The sequence below is a fragment of the Ischnura elegans genome, chromosome 1, assembly GCF_921293095.1.
Source record: "Ischnura elegans chromosome 1, ioIscEleg1.1, whole genome shotgun sequence".
Lineage (NCBI taxonomy): Eukaryota > Metazoa > Arthropoda > Insecta > Odonata > Coenagrionidae > Ischnura > Ischnura elegans.
The window spans coordinates 70,220,351-70,247,785 of record NC_060246.1 but is presented as its reverse complement, the minus strand read 5'-3'; the positions used below and the strand labels follow the sequence as shown (position 1 = coordinate 70,247,785).

The 27,435-nt window shown below is 40.5% G+C and overlaps 1 protein-coding gene across 2 annotated transcripts in view; it reads left to right on the top strand.

Annotated features, from left to right (window-relative positions):
• LOC124162954 (puratrophin-1) overlaps nucleotides 1-27,435 on the top strand; it is a 1,076,650-nt gene that overhangs the window by 54,650 nt on the left and 994,565 nt on the right. Inside the window, exon 1 of one of the 2 annotated variants that reach the window (XM_046539737.1) lies at nucleotides 8,360-9,684. The exons of the other annotated variant lie outside the window; for it this stretch is intronic. Coding sequence (XP_046395693.1) covers nucleotides 9,610-9,684 — 75 coding nt within the window. The 5' untranslated portion in view covers nucleotides 8,360-9,609. Of the gene's footprint in view, nucleotides 1-8,359; nucleotides 9,685-27,435 lie in introns of those variants that run through there. 2 annotated transcript variants of the gene reach the window in all.

The following is a 27,435-nucleotide window of genomic DNA, read 5'->3' as shown; positions in this document are numbered from 1 at the left end:
TTGCGAGCTCCGCTGCCGGAGGAAGGCGAGTCGAATGAAAAACGAAAACGCTTCGACGCAGCGGCGCCTCGTCAATGGCGAGACCATTAAGGAATGCTTATGAACGTCTCATACGCGTCTACAGGTTTTATTTTATCTTGAATTTAGCAGGAAGGCAGCACACTCCATATATTTCGCTATGGCTGGGTTTTATTTCGTTCTTCCTCTTTTCATGTTTTTTTTGCTTTACGGAGAATAACTTCTTGAAGATTTCAGCTATCGTCTTTATATTTTAGAAGAATATATAGTAAACCTTCATCTTGATTTGCCTCAGTCTAAATTTTGAAAATTTTATCTCAGTATTTTTTCAGATGTAAATTTTTTAAACATGATATTAAGGAAAATGTTGACTTCCATGTTGAGTTCAAAGGTGAGGGGGAAAGTTTATTTCCCTCGGTCAAGTCTCATAACAATGGGTTAATACTTTGGGGCTCCAACAGTTTCACCCGGTATTTGAACCCAAGAACCTCAGGACAATTGCGAAATTTTCTTCCCACAACGCAACCGTGGTTCCCCTTTACTGGGTATTTCATTTTTTTTAATAAAGTAATTTATTTAGTGTTAAATTTTTATGCTTTTAAATGCACAGCCACCATCATATAATAATAATGATAAAATTATATGAATATATAAATTATCGTGTTACAAGAATAAAACACAATGTTATTACATCATAGTAGTTTCAACCCATTGCTGATTGAATACAATTTTTCCACGAGAAATCATTTCTAAATCTATTGTTAGCGCCATTATTTTTACGAGTGATTTATTATGCTTTCATAATTCCATTAAAAACAATTTTCAAAATGCCACTGGAATCATATGAAATTCTAAATTCCTTATGATTACGAACGGAAAAGGCTTTTCAGAAATTTCTGTCATTTATGCGGCATTTCTAGGAGTCATTATGATGCATCTCACATATGCCTTTATGCTTATTTTTCAGCTTACCCTATACTTATATGCATATCTGGGGTACAACCCGATTTCCCAAGAAACTCGCTTCACCGAGATGAAACGTTTCCTTTCATTATTTCGGAGCGTGAAGTGTGTTCTTGAATCAAAAATTATCTTGGTTGCACCACTTACCGAAGAAATTGCCTTTTCGCTTGCAACAGACCTTTTTCCGGAGTAATCCTCTCAAGCTACGTTGGTAAATATTCCGCATTCCACGCCACGAATACGGGCAGTCGTGAAAAAGGCATTTGCAGCGGACGAGCTCTCACTTCTTATCCCGCAACTTGGGAGCAACTTGCTCAGGAAGTCGATGGAACAGTTTTTGAAATCGAGAAACGCAATTATGGGTGCTTTGCGAAAAATTGTATTTCTGGCGTTACTTAAAGCTGTATGGGGTCCACGAAAAAGAGATTGGTCCATTTCTAGCGCGAAGAATTATTCGGGTACAATTTTTTTTAGTCATGCACGGAGCTATATCGGTATGGCCTATTTCATCGTCATCCTTACTAGTCAAAAGTCCCAAGATTGGTTTTTGACGCAGCCCTCCGTACACTTCTCCTATCCGCTAGCCTTTCCTTAGCGACGTATTTCTGCTCTCTTACATCCTTTATAACCTGTCCTATTTCATTCGTGGTCTTCCTTTGCCCTTATTCTCTTCCTCCTGTCCTTCTGCGATTGTTTTCATCAAGTCACCATGTCTCATAATGTGGGCAACTATGCCTTCTACTAAAGGATTTTAGAAGACTTCTCTATTCTCCCACCCTTATTAGTACTTCCTCATAACTTACACGGCCGGTCCATTTTATCTTCATCATTATTCGGCAGTAACACTTTTCGAATGCTTTCGGTCTTGATCTACCGATGAGCTATAATAATGGAGTAGCATAAGTATAGTAGCTCTGTTTAACCTTTCGTACCCATTAAAATAAAATAAAAGACACAGAATATGAGTTTATCCGATAATACTCAACAAAATCCAATAACTAGGAGTAAATAATTGTTCGAATCATTTATTCAGCCCCATTTAGTTCAACGCAAGTGTGTTTCACTGTATTTTTAAGTTTTTTTTAATTTTAATGAATATTTGGCCTCGGTAACGGACGGGGCACTTCATTCCTTTTAAATTAGGAGAGAAGTGTCCTCACTCCGCCGTGATGGGTATTGCTGAATTTACCAGCAATATAGTTGCATGTGTTTCCTGAAAAAGTTGATTTTAGGTGAGCAACAATTTGTCCCACGGTCGTATTCATCATTATACCACCATCACAGTCATCAATATTATTTTGGTTATGTGTCGCAAGCTGCTTGATATTTAAGTAGCTAAAATAGGTAAAAAAAAGCGTGCAGGACAGTGTATCTATCTGTTGCAACATCAAGGAGAAAGTATAACCGAGCTCCGTGGATATCGGAATTAACGAAAGTGTTGATGAGTACATTCCAGCTATTTATTAAGCAATCAGTTTCACTAGACGAGGCACGCACATCACCGATGATTGTTCATCTTCCCTCTAAAAGAGCACTTACTATAAACAAAGGCTATTCCACCAGGCAACATAGCAATACTGAAAGATGTGATTAGATTTTCTATGATTAAAGCTGAAGACCCGTCTTAATTGCATAGAATCAATTACTTAGAAAAATGATGCTCACAATGAATACATAAAAACAACATAATTACCATAAAGTATCGTTTTGAAGATCTAATCATCACGTTTTGATAAAAGGACGCTTTCACTAAACTACCCCAAGTTTTCCTCAGTACTCAGAAAAGACTTGCCTGTAAGAAGGCACATTACAGAATTATGATGGAAACAGTAGTAATAATATTTGGTGTAGCATGGCGATGCTGATGACAGTATTATTAAAATAAGACATTGCATTATTAAAAATATATGAAATAAGACATTATTAATAAAACTCAGTGGAAATATTGCAATGTCTTATTTTAATAATATTAAGAACTTCCACCATATCGTGCCCAACATCATACAAGATATACTGATGACAGTACCTAATGGAAACCTAAAACTCATAAAAGTAATTACTTGAATAAAGTTCTCTTTGCCCATTACATTCCCCAAAGAAAAAAATATTTAAAGAGAACTCACACATAATTCAAGACTTCAATGAAAAAATAATACCTCAATAAAGCTTTTCCTTTAATTATCATCCCATTCCGTACGGCAAGTTCCCCTTATTTTCCCAAACTTGACCCGATCGCTTGCTTGGGTGAATAGTGTACCGATCCGCGGCATCTATTGAATCACCTCGCGTTCCAGCTGTGAGCGAGTAAATTACGCAGTTTTGCGCCGTGCGATTGGTTTGGTAGACGAAAGGCGATTGTATCATCACGTTGAGGAAGGTACGCTTGGTTGGAGTTGGAGTCTCGAAGTCGCGCGTCGATATCACTCTCACATCACTCTTTCATACACTAACAATACAGATACAGTTTCACAAATTGTTTCCATTAAGGTATTCAGTGAGGATCGGATTAGAAGTTCAGCTGCAAAAGATTTTCGAAAATAAACTGCTTTGCAGGTACATAACTGCAGAATACGTATTTTTTTCAAGGAAAAACAATTTCTTTACCATTTCTCTTTTTGGTTGAATATTAGCAATGAAATATTATTGCTCCTTTATTATCCGTGAGCGAAAGAATTTGTAAGCTTCACAGCCGCACAAGCATTATTCGCGAAAGAATCCGATATGTAGTTTTGAGACCTCTGCTTTTCCTTTGTTGGAATTTTTACTTTAATTCCTCTGGAATTTTTCTAATTTCCTGCATTTAAACAACCGTGCAAATTCCCGAAATAATGGAATCATAAGTACATCTTGTGGGATGATTTATATCTCGTGAAATATATTGTAATTTATTTCCCTCCACCCAAAGGTTTTGTTTTCATATAAGTGACTCAAATTGCGCTTAATAACGGAAAAATATTGTTCATGAAAATTTCAGATCAAAGTTTTTAGAAAGCTGTTTAGCGTGAAATACTTTCATTTCCTCTAAGTCCATAAATGCAAATATGACATAATAACAATTTTTCTTGTTGCATAACAGGGTCTATTATGCAATTGAAGCTAAGTGAGGGTTGACATTTTAGCCTTTCTGCAATTCTTTAGGCAATTGTAAACACGCGGCTGAGTTTATTAGCTCTCACCGTCGCATTAGCATACATAATGATTCGAGGAACACCAGATGGCACCTCTTATAAACGCCGTCGAAAGCGAAGGATATGAAGCTTACTTTTCTCCCTAAGAATAATGAAGGTAAACGCAGAATTAAAACAGGGGAGAGCAAGTTGTGCGACTGTTTGCGTTCTGACGGACTAATGACAAACAAATGTAGGTTATTGACTCAGCATGTTATTCTTATTTTATGTATTTGCTACGGATTGGTGATGGATATAATTTTGTGAGAGATATAAATTATTACGTTTCAATCTACTACTTCTAAGTACGAAGTAACCTGGTCATAACAAATCCATGATAACAAAAACCCAATGACATTTCAAATTCTTCTATCATTACAATTATTTAAGTTACGAGCCTGAGACCAGAAAAGCCATCGGCAAATCAGTGTTTGCAACTCCTAGAAGTCACCCTGTCTAAATTGCACTAAACACTAGCTGCATTCTAAAGGCCGTTTTACACGGGGCACGGAATTGCGCAGGTTAGAGCTGCATTAATTTCTAAAATGGCGTGGAATTGCGAGAATGCATGAACGAAATTAGAACAGGGGCTATTTTGTCGTCTCGCATCCACGCATTCTCGCATGTGTTCTAACAATTCACCGCTTAACGCGACGCAATTTTGATTGCGCCTTCGCACGTACGTCAGATTGCGCAATTCCGTGTACCGTGTAAAACGGCCTTAAAAGAACACGATTATGAATGCCGCATGCTTTATTTTGATGGAACTTTTGCCATTCCTTATCAGCACAGAATAAAAATCCGACACATGCTCGGGATAGTAATACCTTATCGTCTTCCTCCGAGACTGCGACACGCTTAAAACCTTAAACTTATTATTATGCGCAGTGGTGCTAATTATTTGGTTAAAGAATTTGGTATCCCTAAGCACGCTCTCACGGCCTATGCCCCGGACTCATGCGACCTAGATAATTACGTGTAAAAGCACGCGAGAGCGGGGCAGGACGCAAAAATAGGTGGGGAAAACTGAAACATCCTCGTATGGAATTCGGGTGAGAAAGGTGGCGAGAGTGGGATCTGTAGAGGTGGAGTTGAAACTGAAGCAGGAGCAGTGGAGGGGAACCCACGTGGGAGTGTGAGCCAGGAGGCTCGGGTGTGTGAATGGGATGGGCGTTTGTTCAAGGGAGGAGGAGGGAACGGGTTGACGGCATGTCAGGGAAGGAAGTGAAGGTTTTTTTTAATACAAACACCTCTGAATGGAGGAAAATATCAGAGGATTCATGAAATGACTTCTCTGCATAGAGAGGGCACAGATGGGTGAGGTTGTGTAGAATTTCATGAGACCGAAAATGTAGTAATGAAGTAGATATACGCAGATAACCACAATGAAAGTGAGTTATGATATAGTATTTGGAGGAGGCGACCGACAGCATGGTTCGATCTCAGGTTTTCCCGGCGTATCAGGTGCAGAAAAGTTTCTCGGGTTTTCCACCGGTTGATGTTCTCCATTCGCACGGCATTCAGAAGATCCCCTAAAGATGAACAGCAAGTCGCTGCTCGAAACGTCGGGAGACATGGATAGCATCAACCGGTGGAAAACCCGAGAAAAATTTCCGTGGCAGCTAGGTTCATTTGCGTAAGTAAGGGTAGGTAAGGAAGAGTGGAGGGAAACCCGGCGTCTGCATTAGCCTGCTCCTGACGATAGGCACCAAGGGGACCGCGGTTTAACGTCCCATCCGACGGAGGGAGTGCTGCACTTGTAGTGCCCTCCACAAATCACTCGATTATGGATCGGGCAGCCTCTGAAAAATCTATGCCACCGCCCGGATTTGAACGCGGAGCTTCAGGGAGGGGAGCCAGCACTCTACCCACCATGCCAACCCGATCCCCCACAGTGAAAGTTATCAGCGATGGGCACCCAACAAGGAACCGGTAGAATCTACTCTTCAAGCAATTAAAGCATTTTATGATGATGGTGTAATGTTATTCCATTTATAGGACGCATCACTCCCTTTCGAATGGTCTTTAACGGTGACGTATCATTTTTTACAGCTTCCGCCACCACCTTGAAATTTTAAAGACCCTTTTCTGTACTTGCCTTTCTCTGAAATATGAAAATTTTACCTCATTTAAAGAAATCAGACACTATGGTGAAATCATGGAAAATTACTGATAAAGTCTGTTCTCCGTGCTATGAAATTTTAAAGACGATAACCTAAGTTTTGAACGATAAGTACGCGCGAAAATGGGTGATGTGTACCCAATAGGACTTTTGTTGACACTACTGCACCATGCCGTGAACCACGGTTGAACTACATTAACGGGAAACACAGCACTCTCAGCAAATAATGAATTAAACATAATAAGTAACTCTTCATTGCGCAATCCGCATGAAATTACTTGGATTCACGCCGGTGGTCAACCATTACATTAAATAGTCACCATTAGGGCTTTTTGTGTGCACTGCCGCACCATTTCGGGAACCACGGTTATACTACATCAAAGTAGAACGTAACACTCTCATTAAACGATGAGTTAAAATTAATTAGTAGATCTTCATTGCCCAGGCCGCATGAATGTACTAGGATTCCCGCTGGTTGCCGACCCTTGAACTAAATGTTCGACAATGGTAAGTGACCCTACACTCTAGCTCTTATCGCGTGCTACTGCTCCATGTTCCCAAACATCGCACATTCCTCTGGGAGTGGAGGGGAGGTTGATGAAAAGAGGCGGGGGCGGAGGGAGGGGTTGTCGGATCGGCACCACGAGGAAGTCCGCCTCTCCGCCCGTTTCCCCTCGGGCGCCCCGCCAGTGTCCTGGCGGTTCGCATCGCGAGAGGACGTGCGCCCAAGGCGACTTCACCGCTGTCTTCGTCCGTTGCCCACGTGAGGTGCCGCTCCGCGCGTGCCGCCCAACATCTAGAACAGACAATTGGGAGAGAATTGATACTTCTTTTTTTGTTGATAAATGTAGACGAGATAAGGTGGAGTGAAGAAGAGAAGTCGACCCAAAGAGGGGGGAAGCCCCGATCAGCTGATCGAGAGGCACGGCAGGACCCCTTCTGCGTCCAAGGGACTGATTCTGACGACAACCGTCGACTGTGGACTCTCACCTATGAGTCTCTCTCTCTGTGACTCTCTCTGTGAGATCATCATCCCTTGAGACCTTTAATGTTGGCGATTTTTCCCTATTCCTGAATAAGTTACCTAAAAGAGCCTTGTGTGGTCTACGCATCCCTGTTGCTGATAATTCAGTGCTGTGTTTGTGTGTCGTGTCTGTTTTCTACCGAAACGATGGCTATGGAACAGCGTTTTGTCTCACACGGTTGTATTATTCGCCGGTGAAAGGAAAAGAAACACTGCTCTCCAGGTTTGTGACGGATGCAACGGAGATAATGAGACTGATTTGTTTTGGATGAGCAGGTGGATTTCCATCGCCCACTGCCCTTATCACTTGCGTGTTTTTGCTCATGATTACACCATCACCGGGTAGTGTGTTGTCATCTTTCGTGCCAGTTTTGTGAAACCAGAGCCGCTGCCTACTCATTTTAGGGATAAATTTTTATCGAACCACTAAGTTAAGCTTTCGGGGAAATAACAAGGTTTATCAAGTGGACATTCTGTTATTTTTTCGGCTAGTCTCTTAGAACATTCAGCGTGTCACCCGTATGATATAAAAACAAATTGAATATTTTCAAAGAAGGAAAAAAAAACTGATCTCATCTCCTTTCGCAGGATATTCGCCCAAGGTTTTTGTTTCCTCTTCACCGCTTTCCGAGCTGAAAAGGCTTCTCTAACTTCGCAGACTCCTCACGCCACGATAAATCTCAATGTTTTCCTAGCGCTCGTTCTCCTTGGCTGCTCGGAGGATTTAAACGATACATTTTTTATCGGCACTCCATCCCCCATCCTCCAGTTTCTCTATGACGCCGTGAGCGCAAACAGTTTTTGTTTGTTGTTTGAAACGAGGACGAGCAGGGAACGTGGCAACCTTTGTGAAGCCCTCGAATTCATCAGCAAGTTGGTCGTATTTTGATTAAAGAGGACTGTGTAAAAAAGGAATTTTGAGAAGATATACCACGGATTGTCAGCAACAAAGCTCGAATCAGAGAGGAAATTATAGCACCTGTGCGTCGGAAGAGAAGCAGACGACAAATTTGTCTGAAACAACGGTCTCCATGCGTAGTCCCGATGAATCGAACGCATATTAAACACTATGGCGAATGAAGAGTTTTGCGTCGATTCCCAGAAGTTTTGATACCGTAAGCTGCAGCTTGGCGGATAGTTGGGAATACACAGCGGGCAAAGAACTCGCTTCTCTCTTCAAACAATCGAATTGCCGTCCTCAGAAGGTGAATCAAAATAGAAATTCGGAGAAAGCTGTTGTTATCCTTCGTCCCGTTTGTATTCGCAAGCTCGCGGCGCCGCAAGTGAGGATCAAAGTTTGACGGTGTAAAAAAACAACCTTGCACATCACGGCTGCTGCACCTAGCAGTAAATGATATCGGTGCATTATAAAACGTAGTCGAGAGTTTTGCTTTCGTCTGCGTGGGTGTTTCGCCGGCCGGCAAGAGGGGCGGCCCCACCCGCGATCGTCGCCGCGCTCCCCGCTAATCCTCCTGCCTCTCCACCGTGATTCCTTTCGCTTAGACTTTCTCCACCTCCTCCTACACTTCCCTCCACCGACTCCGCGGAGTGGAGGAGGAAGCGAGACTCCGAGAAGGCACCAGGTGACTCACTCACACGGCCGCTGCTGCCGAACGCGGTGGTCGAGGAACACCGGCGCCGAGGACAAGACACCCATACGGAACGTTTACGATCTCGCACTCGATGCCCCGGAGATGTTTGGCACTAGAATATGAGGGAGAAGGTTTTTTTTTAGGACAAATATTTCATCGAATCCCATCCCCTTGTTTCCCTTAAAAAATCAGCCCCTATCGAGTTTGGATCTTCAAATTTTTCTCTCCACGGAACAAAGCATACCCGCGTTGATAAAGTCGGTCTCCCAGTGCGCTTAAATACAAGAAAAAAATATTACCCTACGGACTATCCATCGGCCTCTTCACTGGATGCTAATAAGATTCCGACCAGTTATCCGTTTCCAGAATAAGGAGGCAACGGTGGAAGAACCTAAACTGTGTTGTGCCTGTGAATATATTTTACCGAAGTATTTTGAATATCTACTTGTGTGAATGTGTATAGTGTGTTTTTGTGCATAGAAAGCTCTTGAAAGCGATCATAGTCGCTAATACGTGGCCGTATATTTGACTTTTGGATAAAGTGTCACTGAAACCCAACGGTGAATATTGAGTGGAGAAGCTATCAGTGTTCGAATGTTATTAGTCAGCCTTTTCAGGGTGTTTCGTTCTCGACCCTGAAAGGGATTGAAGTGTTCATCCCTTTCGAAGAGCAATCTTCTGAAGATTTCATTAGCCCTGGAAGGAAATACGACAGCTGGAGCCATGGCCTACGTGCTGTGGAGGGTTATAATGAAGAAGTATTCCAAGATAAGGCTGGGCCTTCATCGCAATTTCTTGGTGAGTTTTTGAGCTGTAATCATTTCCGTGAAAGGTGGTTGGATTCTAATGTATCCAAGCCGTAAATTAATATTGAACTTTAATTTATTATCCTGAGATCCTGAAGCGCACACTCTTTCCGTTCTCATGTAAGAAATGACGAATTTTTCTTAATTTCTTCATGAGATTTGTGAGTGAAATTATTTATATATGAATTCACGAGCACTCCATTACATATCGATATAACCTTTAGTCAGTATATCAGGGAGACAGAGTGGAAGACACTCTATTTGAAAGTGGGATGCATCGAAACTGATTATTTGTATCCCAATTAGTTTCATTCTCCTTCAATACTAGAAAATATGCTATGAAAATGTTATTGATGATATTCATACATTCTGTTTAAACTGATCTTCATTAGGATTTTAAGCAACTTCTCTCCTATTCAGCATCAGCGCGTGACGAATCAATAGTTAAGTTCTCTGTCTTTCATAAAACCATACGAATATCTTCAATATTTCGTGGACCGTCTACGAGTAAACATATTTAGACGCGACGTCAAAAGCTAGCGTTGAACTTGGCTCGCGATTCAGAGATAGAGAGAGAGAGAGCTATTGCGGCCAATTTCAACTTTGGTGACCGTAACCCCAATTTTCATGTCACAGTTGCCTCAATGAGGATAACGATGACACAATACACCTTTCACGATTTGAATGTGTAGTTATGCTGAAAAGATGTAAGCGACGCGACGGATTAAAAGTGCTGACTAGTAAGAGATAGTTTTACCCGTTACCCTATTGGTAGGCGTATCCAACTACTCGGAATCAATATGAAAACTCATCTCCATAAATGTATGTTAGGCTGGAATATTTAGGCGATTATTTTTCCGTCGCTTCAAAAGTAACATCGGGAGGAGCTCATTTAAAATAATGAGCTACGTCGTAAATATCAAAGTTGGACTAATAAACAGCCAAAATTTATTACGAGTATTAATTATTTTATTAACAAAATTTATTACGAGTATACATTATTTATAACTGATACTTCAAATTAGCTTCAGTATTATTCACATGTTTTTATTCCAATATTTTTCTGTATTTCACCCTTTATTTTATTTAAATTCAATTCAAATAGCATTTTGATTGATTTATCGTATGACAATTTGGAGTTTCCCGAAAGTTCATGCAAGAAGTTATCAACTAAAGGTAGTCACCTCCTAAACCGAATTTTTGACTTCAACTATTTTCATAACTACTTCTTATGGATCTCAATACATCGTATTATTCTATATTTTCTCCTACTTTATGTCGACACTATTCTCTCCTGAGCTATAGAAAAATCAATTGTGAAACTATGCTTGTTGCATTAATCCGCCCATTACTTCAGCATCGGATTGTACACTCTGGAACACTCTTGTGGAATTATTGCATTGTAGTATAAGCATCCTTAGATGTGTCTGAATCTATTTCACTAAAGTTAAAGTCTAATTTTGTTGCCAAAGTGGAATCATTCACTTTCTTCTACCTCGTCAATAGTTACTCTTCCCGGCATTCTTTGAGGGAATTACACGAACTAATTTACGCGACGATGGAAGGGTAATGGAACATGTTAGAGATAATTATGGAGATGAGAATTGATTGAGGAGCATTGATGGGGGTCTTGGGCCCAGCGTTTGCTTCTGTTCTCAACTTCGATCGCGTGACTCACTGTAGTTATATAAATGTATCTCCAGAGGGTAGAGATGTATCAGTTGGTGCTCTTTAGACAGAAGAGTATATATATAAAATTCTCTTTCCTGCAGAAAAGGCATAAAGCCATGCCAAAATTTAAAGATTTCCCCAGGAAACCCTAGAAATTCCCCTACGGAGAGATTGATTCAGAACACCGCTAAGTAGGCATTTTCCATGACTAAGTTGTAATGGCGAATTTCTGGATAAGTAGTATACTGGTTTTTATTAGTATGTCTCACATAGGGGATTGGATGGATATGATAGCTAGAGTGCTGGCTTCCTACCCAGATGGTCTGGGTTCAAATCCCGGTGGTGGCAGAGATTTTTCCGTGGATGCCCGATCCCTACTTGAGTACTTTGTGGAGGGCAATTCAAGTGCAACACTCCGTCCGTCGAATGGAACGTTAAGCCGTGGTCTTCTTGGATCCTTTCGTTAAGAGTAGGCAAATGGCAACGCCGGGTTTCTCTCCACCCCCTCCCGCGCATGACCTTATCTGTCGCTCGCCTCCATCAAATATGTACCATGTTTCACATTGTTTCAGCGCATTTTATTTATTTTGTGACCTAATAGTGAATGAATTCCTGCATAGCCTGTTAATCTCGTGGCTTCAATAAATACATTTTTCCAGACAAGTTTTCTGACACGAAATTTTGGATTTGCAAGCCCGTTGATTTTTCATTTTTTATAACGTTTTTACAAACTCGCCACGTTGTTTGTCATCTTGACTGAGTCAAGTCTTGCTGCTCAATTTAAACCCACTTTCCGATTAGCTCTAGAGCTGAATTTTTTAATAGGATAACTCAGAATCAGATGACGTTGTAATATTTTAACACTTTTATTGTGGTTTTAACTATATCTCGATTGTTATTCAGAATTTAAAATTATGTATGGAGATTAGTTCAAAAATGTCTACCACAATCCGATGGCGGCGCTGCGATCATTTAAAGGAACGAGCATGTTAGGGAGCCTCAAAAAACAAATTTATTTACATCAAAGTTCATTGACAAATTGTTTAAACAAAAATTTACCAACATAAGAATAAGAATCATCCAAATAAATCGCGATAAAAACGTTGTTTATAAAAATTAATTTTTATTCTTGAATGAGCGAAGGAGGAAACTGGATTCGGCATTGCTAAAAAGGCATGTATGTGGAGAAATAGAACTTCCCGTCGCTGATTGTGTGAGACAGAATAAGCGGCTAGTAGATCGTATGCACTTTCCGTTTCGATTTCGGTTACGCTCGCGGAAAGAAAGGACGGAGACGAGCCAAGTGTGACGGCGGCTTCGTGGGCGGGCAATGGGACACCGCCGACATGTTTTCTTGTTTCTTTTTGCCTTATTTCAGAGGGAAAAAAAAGAGCAAGGCTTTGGTTTCCCGCACGAGGGCTCGCTCTGATTGGCGCTGGAAAACCTGGTGGCCGACTTATTGTTTTGTTAAAATAACGTTTCGCCGGGAGTCCACTTAAGGCGTGCCCTCATCCATACTGTGGCGGTCACCACTGCGCATCCCATCGCCGCTGCTTTTTTTTGTTTTCCTCCGCCAAAGAAACGGTTAGGGTCGTTCAGTGCCACTTGTCCTTCGAATTAAGGAGGGATCCCGCAGATGATAATTTCCACACGAATGGCTTTCGTTTTTTGCCTAATTCGCTACGGTTCTAGGTTGTATTGTCTTTGTTGCCGCGATTTGAACACTCTGCGCCGCCAAAATTACTGGTAATCTTTATTCTTCCTCATAGAATAATCCTCCAAGGTCGTTAGAATATTAATTGCATATTGCTTGGTTTCGCTAATAGTAGGACCTGCCCGCCTTTGTGACGGTGCAGGATTCCTCGTCCCCTCCCTTCCTTCCCCGTCCTTCCCCTGGAGGTGTCGTCGGGCTCTCATCGCGGCGATGCCTCTAATCCTTTGTTCCTATCTGTCCTCCCCCTCTCGAGAGGCTCGGGCGTATAAGTCTCTGACTTGGTTCCCGGTCCTCGAGAGCGTATCCTTGCGGGGGCCCGCCCTGGGACCCCCGAACACACTGGTAATCGGCATCAGTGCTTCAATTTCACAAATTAAGTTCAATGGGAATGAGTGATGCGAGTGTCACCTCACAGGATGCGGGCGAGAAATAGTCCGAGGTGGAGTGTGGTTTACAAGCACACAGGCGGGTGCCGGTAATCGGTCAGGCTGTTAAAGAACTTAGTTAATTTACTTCAATGATTAATCTGATTTAAATGGAAAAGAAAGAGATTATAATTAGGAAATAGGGATACTATTCACCTAAGAGTGATAGCTAATTGTATAATCTCATGAAGACTTACGATATAAGTTTTCGCTGAAATCATTGAGAATCTTAGAAACCTAGTAATCCACATTTATTTTTTCCTGATTGCATGTCTGCGTGAAAGTATTTGTTTCGCAAAATTTTTATTATTTATGGTTCCGTATGTCTTATTTAAGTAATGCACACTATAGAGTTCTGCGTGCAACACTGCTTGATGATGGCTCGACCCGTTTTAGACCACTCAGCCGCCTTTACACTCCCTCCGATTTAACAATATCGTGCTAATGAATCCTTGGAGAAATTATCCTTACAAAAGAAAACTTGAATTGTTTCAATATCAGCATATGTAACAGGTAATTCAGATATCCGGTTTTGAATTTCAAGATTTCGTTCTTCGGTGAGGGTATCTGTGTATCTTAGGCGTGATTGCCTGGCAAGTAATTCATTCCATGACATTGCTATTTCAGTCATCCCTAAATTCACAGTTAACATTCCCCACTGCATCAACGGAACAAATGTCATCGATTAAATAATTGCTGAATTTGACGTATTGTATTGTACGTATGAGCATTACATTTTTCCGAGAATTGAATTTTGTTAGACTAACTGGGACATAAAAAAGGAAAGTGACCCAAAAATAAAAAAATGAAGAGAGTAAATGTGTTGGGTACTCACCGTGACATTCGAATTCGAGAATATGGCGACGCCAAGGACACGAAATCCATGTCAACTTTGCGCTCATCCGTTTCTCATGTTATTTCACTGATGTCATGATTTCTTAGAGGGAAGATGAAAACTAAAAATCCGAAACACCATGGCGACAAAGATTATCGGAAACCCGCGAGTAAAAAATATCCATCGCCCTGCGCCAGAGAAAATACTGCTACTGCGTGATCAGGGTTTTTTTCGATGTCTATATTGATTCGAAAAATGAAGCTATAAAATCAGCCAATGGTCAGTATACGTACTAATAATCATTTCTTAAAATCTAAATTATAAATGAATGATGCGATGAGTAATGTTTCCAGAATGTGAGGGGGGTATTTACAATAATCAACAATTAATGTTTGCTGATATTTTTATGAATCATATGTTATGCATTCTTTGGTCGCGTACTGCATAATTTGGCCGATCAATCATGCATATTAAATATCTCAGCATTTTTATGCATTTAATCCTAAATTAATTCGTTCTAGAAATTTTTGATCCGAGAACCTACCCCTGTCTTACTTGGCAGGGATGGTTAACGAACTATCATCACTGCTGTAAGTTCGGAGAAAATCGCTGTGGTAGAAATGGACCAAATCCCGCCGATTAACTGCTCTCTTTTCATTTATCAACTCAACTCTTTCTGACATTTGAGATGTGGAGTACTAAACCCAGTACGGAGGACACAAAACCTTTTCCCCTCCATTGGCAGCGACCTCTCCCCCTGAGTCTGTCCCTGTTTTCCTTTCATAATCCTCCCCCATTTCCTCTCAAGACCCGCTTCCGCTTCAACCCCCTGCCCTTCACTCCGTGCCTGTACGTACAACACACTGGTATAGCGCGCATAACTGCAGACTTCCGCCCGCCCGCTCCTCGCTTGACGGACACTTCGCAGCTGATCGGACACGGTGGGGGGGCGGGAGGGGGATGAGGGCGTGGAAAGGTTGTTCTGCCTTTCTGTTGTGTATAGTCTTCAGTTCACAGGCACCATTCTCGCCGAATCCTATACACTGCAAAAAAATATCAAACCCACATCCTGATTTATAGACTTAAAAGAAATATACGAGAGCTGAGCAACACGGAGCACGTAAAAACATTCACTTTTTTTATTTTGAACTTTCGAATTATATTATGACGAGTAAAAAAGATAAGAGTAGCTGCGGAAGAATAAGTGGGGTATTAACAAATGTCAGCACTGATTATGATTTCTGTTGATATTGAAATCCATCGTTTCGAGTATCGTATCACAACATGACTCGGCTTTATGTTGTGCGTGCCACAACTATCTTATCTTTCCATAAAAAATATTATATGTAAAAAATACCATGCGCAATCTCTTTTGGATGTGCATAAATTAATTTTCATGTGTTAATTTAAGCGTTTGAAATCGTAGAATTGGTGTTTCACTTCGCGACAGTATTCAACTAATCAATGGTCCAATTATATCCCACCTACCCACAGGCAAATTCTATTTTACCCAACAAGAACTTAAGAAATTGGAAAAACACCGAGAATCATTTCGCTTTAAAAACCTCCAGGCAGCCGAGGTGAAAGTAGGATTTTCTGAATTTTATTTAAGATTCAACCCGATACTGAAGCAGGCATTATAATTTTATCACACGATTCTTTCGATGTATCATGAAAATTTCACTGATATTTTGACGCTATAATGGTCGGGAATAGTGGAGTTGTGGATCATCAAGCTCAAAAAGACTCAGTGGATGTGTCATGTCTTAAGATAGCAATTACGTGAGGAATATGATATTGGGGAAAATCTATGGAAATGACCCCGATGAATACCCAGAGATAAGTGGTTTGGGCATATTAAGAAGGACGCTAGGAAAAAGAACAACAAGGAACAGTTAGAATAAGCTTGAAAAAGGGAGAATTTCGTCGAGGATACCAAACTTAGCATTGAAGTACTGTGAATAAACATGGTATTTATGGTTCCGGCGAAGTTGTTTTTGAATAATAGGAAAGATGGCTCATCAGCTGAAATGTATCAGCTGAACCACATCGTCCACACCTCCTCCAGCCATCTCATTGCTGTACCATTTCCCAGCTTCATTCACACGAATCTCTATTCTTTGTCACGTGCTTTCCCCCCTTCTCCAACGTCCGCCCCCACTTTGGTGGTCCATAGCGTGGAATGAGAGGGGCAAGTGAAATAAATGACGCCTGTCCGCCTGTCCGTCGGGGCTTTGTTCGTTCTCCCGAGGTGAGGCTGTCTGTTGAGACGCTCTCGAGAGCGCGCTCCCCTAATGAACGGAGTTCCTCGACGGGACACCCTGGGAGGTTTCACCGAGTCCCATCTTTTCCGTTCCACGAACTTACACACTGCCCCACGGGACAGAGCCTTTAACCCATTTTTCCCCAGACTGTATTCCGGGCTTATAACTTCGGTTGTTTCGCGTTTTCCGACTTATTTTGGCCAAATTAAGATGAATTTTTGGAAAAATAATATATTCGTCACATTATGTGACTTTCACAATGCTGCGTATACGCAACGCTGGGAAAACTAAGGTAAATAAATACAAAAAAGTAATTATTTAAAATTTAGGTTACATATTTTATTTTTCATCTTGATTTGCACACTCGACATCTTTGCCGGGAGTTATCACTATTCCTTCGGAGGAAATTCCCCATTCTGCCTTTCAACGGACATGCTGGGGTATGTCATTTTTCCTAGGGTGTCTTGTATGTGCGCATCGACTTTTATGCCAAACGCTATCAGTCATAAAAATAAAATTATATGAATGAAAATGTTGGTGAAAATGACAAAATGAGAGCTAGAGACACTTTAAAAAAGTCAGTAAATCGAAAAAAAATTGTTCTGAATTAGAAACTTGTATTGAGAATTTGGATTCAATAATGTTGCGTTAACGCACCGCTGGGGATTAATGGGTTAAGTCTCCTCCAGTCACTGGATTCAGAAACTGTCCTCCGGGACAGAGGTGTCGAGTGTAAAAACCTAGATTACCATTCGAGGGGCCGCGTATGTCTGGGAGAATATGTACAGCCGGGTGGTCTTACAAAAAAAGCCTATTATTGAAGAAATGATCCCGGAATAGCCAGTGGTAAACCCAGGTGTGCTGCAAAGGTCTTTATTTATTTACGGCTTTATTATTGTCACATTTGAAAAAAGAGACTCAATTTTGATTACCTACGTCAAATGGAAATGGCATCAAAATATGTCGAAGCAGCCATAAGTCTTTTGAAGAATAAATTGAGCGTGAAAGATATATTGCATCAAAACCAAAACATAAATAAACCATCGCAGGCGTTATCCTACCATCCCGCACTTATTGTTATAAAAATGTATTCATATGAAGAATAAAATGGTTTCTACTGCCCATTGTAGATAGCGGTTCGAAAATATTTTACCGCAAAAGAAAATAGAGATCCACGAAAACAGACCCTGCCAGACCCGCTCAAGTTACGTTTTGTGAGTTAAGTAATTGGCTAAATTTGAATCCAATATATTGCTTGTTTGAGCTGAAAGTAGAAACATGAATTTTATAATTCTCGCTTTGTAATTGAGTAACCAAATCCAAATTATGGTGAGTACATTCCGCTGACAATTAGGCATTCTGGCAGTTTTTTTCGTCACCCATGAGGAACTTCAGAAGTCGCATCATCCAACCCTCCATTGATCGGTTGCAATTTGTCGTCATACGTTACGCATAACCCCTTTTAAACTTAAGTTTTCCTATCATCACGAATTTGTCATGTAGGCCGTCGTAGAGATTTGCCAGTATCTATAATGTATACATTTTATTTTTCAGAAAATGAGACGGAAAATAAAAAAAATTGAAATGCAGGCAAATAAAAAAAGAAAGGGTCGTTGGCTTTCCCGGCGAACTGGCTGCAGGAATTCTTCTCGGGTTCTCCACCAGGTCAAGTTTTCTATAGCCGCCGCTTCGAAGGGCGATAGTCGAGGAAATACGGGAAAATATTGGCAGTCGTCTACTTCGTATGCCCTGAAATTTTAAATACAGTCAATATGAGTTTTAAACGAGCAATGCGTTACGAAAAGCCCAATGGAGCGGAATTGATTAACGTTGGACTAAAGAGTCAGGCTATGTAAGCTAGCTGGTGTAGCCAATATTTCGTGAATCATCTCATGAGAAAGTCACAACTTACTTACTTAAGGTATCAAAAAATTCCCGCTCATTTTGTAACCCATAAAATTTCCGTTTCCCCTTCTTTCGTTGTCAGCTCAAAATTATTGCGGGAGGAGGTTGAAATTTGGTAACGGTCCAGACACTTGAAGCAAAATTATTGTGTTATGACGATAGTTTATTCGTTGATTGGCATTGCTTTATTTTATTTTTCTAAAATGCCGGGCGTCCGCAGCCGAACCTGGGTCATTAGTCGTCCGCATAGCTTTCCATTTAAGTCGCGGAGGGACTTCGGAGAACCATATGGTTCTCGTCGTCCTGAGAAGGGCGCTCATCAGTAATCCACCTCTTAGCCGCCTATCCTCGTTGAGCTTTATTTATGTCCATCCTCGCACCTTTTTCTCTTTCGTCGCCTACGTAAGTAATTTTCCATTACGCATGTTAATCAAAGAAACTCGAGCGATAAAACAAGTGTGGGATAGGGTCATGGCGTATTCTCCTGAAACAGCTACGGGCACTAAGTAAACGGTAGTGTTAGAAAAGGTTAAAGAAGTCTAACACAGAGAGTGTATTGTCGTTGCCTTTCATCTCTGGTTTATTCTAAGTTTCATATTCTTCAGCGAATCTTAATAATGATTACTAGCTGATATTTACTGATCACTTGACCTTGATTAATGACTGGCTTCTATCTAATCTTCGATTAATTATTTCGAAACTTAGTTAAATATATTTAGATGGTTGACTCGCAACAGAGGGTTACCTAGTTATATAGGTTAATTTTCAGCGGCTAATTATTAGAATTCAAACCAAAATATAGGCATGAGTATCGTCAATATTTAGCTACACATAAATTGATTGTTTAAAAGTGACTAACTGGATAACTTATACAAGAATTCTTCCAGTGAGTGAGGTGAGGTCAAAGATTTGTAAGGAAAATATTTAATGGGGTACTTAGCAATTATACTAATGGTAATAAATAGTGATACTCTATAATTTTAATGAATAAATTATTGTTTAACAGATTACCTGTTTTCAAAGTGAGGTGATTAATGACAGACGTGCTACAGTTGATCGTAAAAAAACCCTATGATGCTACTAACATCATCAAACTTCCTCAACGGATTCAAGCATTTCCCTCAGGGAAGTGTGATATTTTACCTATTCAACGATGCCATCTATTAATATAACGCTAGGTGGGTAAGCTACATTTTGATTCAAACGTGCTAAAACAGCAAGCAGAATGCCAGCAAAAACTGAGAAAACGCCCTCAGACGATTTACACGCCGAAGGTGCCTCTTTGTCGAAGAAATCTCGTTTGGGATTTTTTCTCCAAAGAAAACTCACTATCGGAAAGTAGAGGGTTTTAAGGAGCATAAATCACTCATCTAGCATTTTCATTTCTCTCCCTTGGGTCATTTTGCGGTGCGCCCACAAAACCTAACGCCAGATGGAGAAGGAGATAACAGAGGTTAAAACGAGGGAGGAAGGATAGAAAGGAGGAGAAGACTTGATGCAGAGTAAGGTTTATCTTGAGGCGAAATGCAGAAAAATCTTGTTACTCGACTGGCTCTCATATTTGTATTTATATGGGTGTGCCATATTTGAATGCCATTTGAAGAAACGCGCATTCAGTACTCTTCTTGTTGAATAGTGCCTTGAACTGTGCAATCCTCGGCGTCACATCTTTAGCCTCCATTTTCTCCATCTCTGGGTCTCCCTCCAACGTTCCCTCCTTCCGTCTAAAGCCTTTTCTTATCGCTGTATTCAGCCATCTTGCATGAAGTAAATAACCGTATTGTATGGTTCTATTCCCAAATTTCTAATCAAGCAATAAGACATGTTAAAGATGGCTACCCATGAAACTGTAAACTTGATATCATTTTGACAACTTGGCATCTTGGTTTGCATTAGCGAGGCTTGAAGTTTGTCCGATGAATTATCAGTCAATGATGAAGCGGTTAGTACTATTAAAATGTTTGAGAAAAATTAGCTCTTACACGTTATTTTGTCTTACTTGGCAGGTGCTAGGAAAAAAATTGATGCTTGGACAAAAAATGCTCGCCAAATTTTCTGTTACTTCTGTAGCCTCTTTCAGAGGAAGCATCACTTATTTTGACCAATTACGTTTAATCTTTATTTGATATGATAATTAGTTAAAAACTTTTCAAAATTCATTGCCTTTGACAAGGGAACGTCACAAATGGCACCAGTGTGTTGAATCATATAGGCACGAAGAAAATGTTGCGGAATTTTTATATCAAATTTCTTTAAGATACAAATTTACACCGAGTATTTGCCAAAAACATGTATAGGATATACTAATAAGTGTCCCAAATAAGTGACCTTACGTGAATCATGACCCAAATTCGCGAAAACAAATAATCGTATGAGGATAGTTTGGCGGCATCTGATCTCCAATGTCGTGATCGTCTTGACCTTGAGCGAAAAAAAAGCTCGATTTCGCCACGCCTCACCACCTTTCGTGCATATCGTACATGCGTGTCCCCAAAAGAATCTTCCCATTAACTCTTTTCGCTACTTTCCCTCTCTTTTTAAGGCGCCCTGACACTTTTAGACACTGAGACTGAGTATCCCAATGATGGGTATAAAAAAATTTGTCCCCGCGCTCAAATTTCATTTTTCGCCTCGCCTTTATATGCAAAGACGTGAATAAGCTGCATCGCCGTTGCAGTAAGTGATTTGTTCAGTTCAGTCATTTATTAATAACACTCTTCGAACTCAATGGAGTCGGTTACTCATATTTTTCGGATAAAAAGTCTTTGGTGAATAATCACAGGTTGGTAGAATGACGACATTTAAATGCGTTAAGAAGGATTGAGCTGCCATTCATCCACTCAATGAAGTTCGTTCTCAATGAAATATCGTCCAAGTTTCCTTGGAGTTTGCATATGATTTTTTAAAATTCCCAACGGTTATCAAATTTTATAAGCAATTCCGCGCTTGAAGTGAATTATTGTTTTACGCTTCGCGTATCTCTTAATATTGGATAGAAAATCTATAAATAATACCAACACCAAGTCATTTTTTTTAATCAACATAGGAGACCTTAGTTCACAATAATTCACTTAAAATTAATATGACCAACATAGATTGCCATGAGGAGTACTCAGTAGTTTTATTTACTCTTTGCGAACCACGACCTTCATACGGGAGTAGAAGTTCCTATATCACACTGAAATACGAGAGTTTGGTCCGGCAAAATGCGGTATCCTGATTCGCCTCGACAATTTTGTTTGTTTAAAATTATAAAGGGAGCGCATGGGCTAAGAAACTTGAGCGTTTGGCCACTGAAGGCTGAAGAGTCCCAGATTCTAAACCTCGGCCGAGTTTTCGGACACCATGAAGACAAATCGTCTAGGTGCTAGGAGACGCAGGGGATATAATTGAATCCGTCACCATGAATAATTAAAATTCAAACGCTAACGGCTTAATCAGGACCTCACCTCACCTATACGTTGAAGTACTGGGTACGATTGAAAAAAATTTATGCTGCACGTTGACTTATTTTTGTCTACTGATGTCTCATTTTTTCCCTTGACTTGCATTCCGTCTCCATTTTGATTGCACTCGTTGCAATGCCCGTCGTCTCTCCCGGACAGCTAGGAAAGGGAGGGAGGGGTAAGATGTGACGCGAACGGAAAGGAGTGGCTGAGAATGAGACGGAAGGAGTTTGAATCGGAGGTGAGGAGGGAGAGGGAGAAGAAGAAGGGATGGCGGAGAGGGAGAAGGAAAGGAAGAAAGAGGAGAACGCGCACTGGAAATTCTTTTCCGTCCCGAGGCGTAAAAGTCTAGCAGTGCTGCCATCCATTCAGAATTATAATTGCAGTTGGAACCGAAAGTGTCTCGCGTATTGCGAATGTGTCACACTGTAAAATGCTCGCACGTTGGACAAGGCTGCCTGTGAAAGAGAATTAGCATCGTTCATTGTCTAGACTGTGATTCCGGGGCATGGCTCCTCAGATTGACAGCGCAACCGCTAAGAATTCAAGAATTATTTTCGAGTCTATGACACAAAAATTACATGACAGTTAAAATTATTTTTTTTAATCGATAACTGTTAAGAAGGTCTCTTTTTTTCACATCAACTGAACAATACAAGATTCTGGTCTCCCAGTGCTGCCGGAAATATAATACTTCATTAAATATTCTTATTCATAAGCGATCCGCGGCCTTTACATGAGAGCTACAACTTAAATACAATGTATATATTGCATTGGGTCGACCAGGAATGGATTCCGTTTTAATACATCCGTAAAACATATCATGGTTTTCTTCACGTTATAGGTTTTCATCATTTTTAGCAAGGTATAATTAATATTTTGCCAAAGTTTTCTTAAATTCGGATCAATCGTCATCAGACAAAAAAATAACCGTTGTACCTGAATTTGAGATTTTTGAATCTCATTTATACGAGTTGTTAAACACATTCTTTTGCAAGTCCACGGGATAGCATTATTTGTATTAATATATAGGAGGTGAAATTGACAATAACCCTCTTTTAAATGCTAACGTAAGACACTACAAAGTAACAGAAGCAGGCGTTATGTAGTGGAATGACATTCTAAGTTTTTTTTTAAATAACACGAAGATGGCAATATTCCACAGGTTTATTGTCCGTACAACGCGTTTCGACCGTTAGGACATTATCAAGTACAATCATCATCATCATCATCAAGTATCATTGTAATTGATAATGACCTAACGGTCGAAACGCGTTGTACGGACAATAAACTTGTGGAATATTGCCATCTTCGTGTTATTTTTTAAAAAACTAAGACACTACCTTTAGTTGAAAGTTATGTCCCTAGATTTTTGGATCATAAACTTCATTGCGGAACGCAAATCTCTTATTATTTTAAAATATCCTCCAACAACAGACACTGGATGTATAAGTGAAGTTATAAATTACGATTTTTTCTTTGATTGCAATTCATCTTTTTACAAACTTGGAAAAATGCGCAACGACTTTGTCTATTCACTTTTTACTTCTTTCCAGTATGCTATCAGTCTAGATTCCCTCTCAAAACGCTCTCAATATTTTGACTGGTGGAAAGTAATTTGCTTTCCCCGTGGTGGATTGCCCTTCTTGGGCATACGCCATCGCTCAGTGGCAGTCTAGAAGGAAGATTGGCATTGACCCGCTCTCGAAGAATGGCCGCAGTGTGTAATATTCTTTAACACCGCCTTTATGGGCGGAGTGCTATCATTTCCATGTCATTTGACCGCGATGTGAACGCATCCAACGTATAGTTTCACGTCATTGTGCGAATGAGTAAGGGTCGTCAATCCATCCATTCCACCATGCGGTCTACCTCGGAAAGTTTCGTAAAACTTTTGGTCGACCTTAAATGTGCGCGGCGGGAAACTTCTAACACAAACTAACGAAATAGGAATACTAAATACGTATATGGTAAAGCGTGAATGGGCTCCAGGATTTCTTTTGCAATCGCTTCTTATATGATTGTAAGTCATGCTTCTTGCATGTGGAAAATTGATTTTGACTGATGCCTCGCGGCAAGAGGCCCTCACGCCACTGGAAGATACGCTCACGATTGAAAACAACCATTTGTACTCTCACCTTAAATCAGTTGAATCACCGATACGATTATTAATAATCAAACAGTTTATCACGGGAAGGAGTTAGCGTATACACTAGAGAGGTTTACCAAAGCTTTATTGGCAAAATAAAGCTTTCTCACCGAAAGTTGCGAAACGCTCACATACCCTCGTTTACATATCGTTGCAAATCCTAGTTTTGAAAAAAATTAGCTTTTTTCCAGCTCAACATAAGCCTTACGCCATCAAAATTTAGAAATCCAGGGCCGTATTCCATAATAACGATACTGGAGCCTCGATACCGACTCAAACTCGAATCGGTTGCCTCGTTGGTTTTGCGAGAATTCACTCGAGTACCAACTCAAATTGAGTCACCAAGTTCTAAGATGTCCGCTTGCATCACCCCTCGTCTTTTAAATGAAATACCTCTCGTAAAAATACTTCCACGTATCAAATTTTACTCCAATAACGCTAGTTTATCATGAGAAGGAAACCATGGATGAAAATAGTTTAGTTAAATGCGGAAACTTAGTCAATTTTATCACAATTAATCTGGCTCAATTGAGTTGCGTTGAAGTTAATTTATAAAACACGTACTCGTAAAACGAGATTGAGATACGAATCACCACCGCCTAGGTAGAATGAGGGGTGAAGCTTGCGTCAGGTTCTGGAATGCAGTCCTTAGTCTGCACTGCGTAAATATTTGAAGACTGAAACTGAAGATATTAGGCGTCGAGTGCTCATTCTTAAGTTTCAAAACATTCAGTCCGACCGGTAGAACTTCAAACAGAGGCATGTTATTACCTCGCTTTGTGATTTTTCACATCCAATAATCGTTTTGTCGCGAATATATTAATTCCATAAGACACAAAAGTGACATTTTTTCCTTTCTCTCTGGTGTGTAAAGGGCATCTCTCGATATTCTGAGAGCAGTTTGACCCTTTGGATACTTTCAGGTATTTGAATGAAATGAATGCTGACATTAAAATGCGTCTGAGGAAATATGGACTCGGTGAATTCTCGCATTTATTTTCCCCGCCATCCTCGATGCTCGGCGGGTCTGTTGGCAGTGCCGCCGACCTCCGACCGAAAGGGGTGTCTGCGTCCGCTACGTGCGTCTTGTGTTCCCCGCGAGTGGGCGTTCGTGTACGGCGAGTGATTTGTGACCCTCATTGTCGAGGTTGGCGGCGGCGGCGGAGGATGTGGCCGGGGCTTGGGCGAGGCCTTCGTGCAAGCGAAAGTGTGTGTCGCATACTTGCTCCTCATCGCCGCTGTATTCTTCTCTCATCTACCAAAGCCCCCGTTCACAACAACTTATCTTAGCGTAACTTTACTTCCGCGCCTATTGATGACAAATTCCTACAATCGCGGCTAGGGTTATAACAAGAAAATTGATTCGGGGGAGCCGGGTGTCGTGGCTGTCTATAATGATAGTATGAAACCGTTTAAGACTTGACGTGGTGGAAAAGCGATATGTCCATGATAAAATATAAAATAAAAATGGTAATTTTCACGCTTTAATATGTAACCCCTCTACCGAACATGGTTTCGACATTCTATGGTACCTTCAAAATGACTGAATATCGAAACCATTGTTGGTAGAGGAGTTACATATTAAAGTGTGGAAATTATTACTTTTTGTGTATATTTTATCATGCCTATATTGATATTATATTGTCAATATGCACGAATCGGAAAAGCATACGTCATGAAATCAGCTATGCGTAATCATAATACCGAAAGAATTTCATCGTCGGTTGTTGGGAGATATTATGATATTTAGCTATATCAAATCATCTATCCTTCCATAGACATGCCATTCTTTCACCCAGCAGTAAATTTATTCCTCGTATTTCCCTCATTCCCTCCGCACAAAGTCGGCAATGCGTAAACTCTTCGATTGTAGTAGATATTTCTTGGCTAGTGGTCTATTCGGCAGATGTATCGCAGGTAGTCGTCATGAGGCATGATTACTGAACCGATCGCTCATCAACAGTAAAATCGATTTCAGAGGAGCCACGAGAGCCAACACTATCTTTCTTTCAATTAGTGAGCTTCAATAGGAGCTCTTTTCAACTAATAATTGTCTCAAGTTGAGTTACGCCATTTTATGTCATTGTGCACCGAGAGACTCTATTTTTGAGTTATCGACTTCATAATAACGCCGAGTTAAGTCAACTTAAGTCGTTGCGAACAAGGTTTTAACCACAAGTATAAGCCTCCTGAAAATCACATCACAAGTGAAGCGTATCTCTTTGGAAGAAGTAGAGGAAATTCATGAACCAACGTAGTTATTCTTTCTCTGCGGGAATTGTATTCGCAAAAAGGCCTTAAATTCCCGATGTCTGTGGATGAGAAGGGAGCATATTCTTTTAATTATGTTCCAACCCCCCTCATATTGACCTTCTAAACTCGGCGTTTGCTATCTCCTTCATTTATTTTATCACCAGAGCAAAATCACCAGCAGATATGGGACAATAATCACTTCCTAAGCCTTATTTAAACAGAATTATGCTACCGATGTAGCAAATTTTAGGCGAAGCTTCGGCAAACATGCATAAGAGATCCAGAGAGAAATTAAAAACTTCAGAATAAACTAGAATAGGAAGGAGTATCGCAACATTCATTACAAAAAATTCTTCGATTATTTCATTTATTTTTTCTGTAAAAATCGAAAAGGTAGTTAGTTTCAAAATTAGGACGAAATAACTTGGAAACGGTAATTAGATATAACCAACTACCGGATATGGCATGCCTATATTAACTGGTGAATTTTAATGCTCACCAGAGAATCATGTTAAATTTGTTTGTTGCTGATATAAACCCCATGATTCATGAAACCGCTGTGAGCCTCATTTTAGAAATGGCTCATTGAAGAAATATATGTGAAACTACAGCTAACCAGGCCATAGCCATATAGCCAAGCCGTAAAATCAATCAAGAGAAAGATGACGTTTGTCGTGACATGGGAGCAAACAAGAGGAGATAATAATACCTCTGCAATCTGCTCGTTTAATTGTGCTTGAAGTATTTCCTCTGCACCTCCCATGACATCGGCGGCAACTTGTGTTCCTCTCGCTCGCTAGACCTTTTCCAGGCAATCCTCCAACATGTGCCACCTGCTGACACACCACATCTAAATCATTTCTGGGAAGAACAATTATTCAGTCCCTAACAGCGAAGTAATCGGAGTAACGTATCCGGTTACGATTGGCCAATAAGAGTGTCCGCGTTTTTCTCATCCATTCGTCAAAAATATTGCATACGGTACATGAAGGACAAGCTTATATATATCCACCGCCTGCACCCCACCTAGAAGTCACGAGGAGGACCGTTGGTGGTTGCGTTTATATGGTGACCTAGCGTT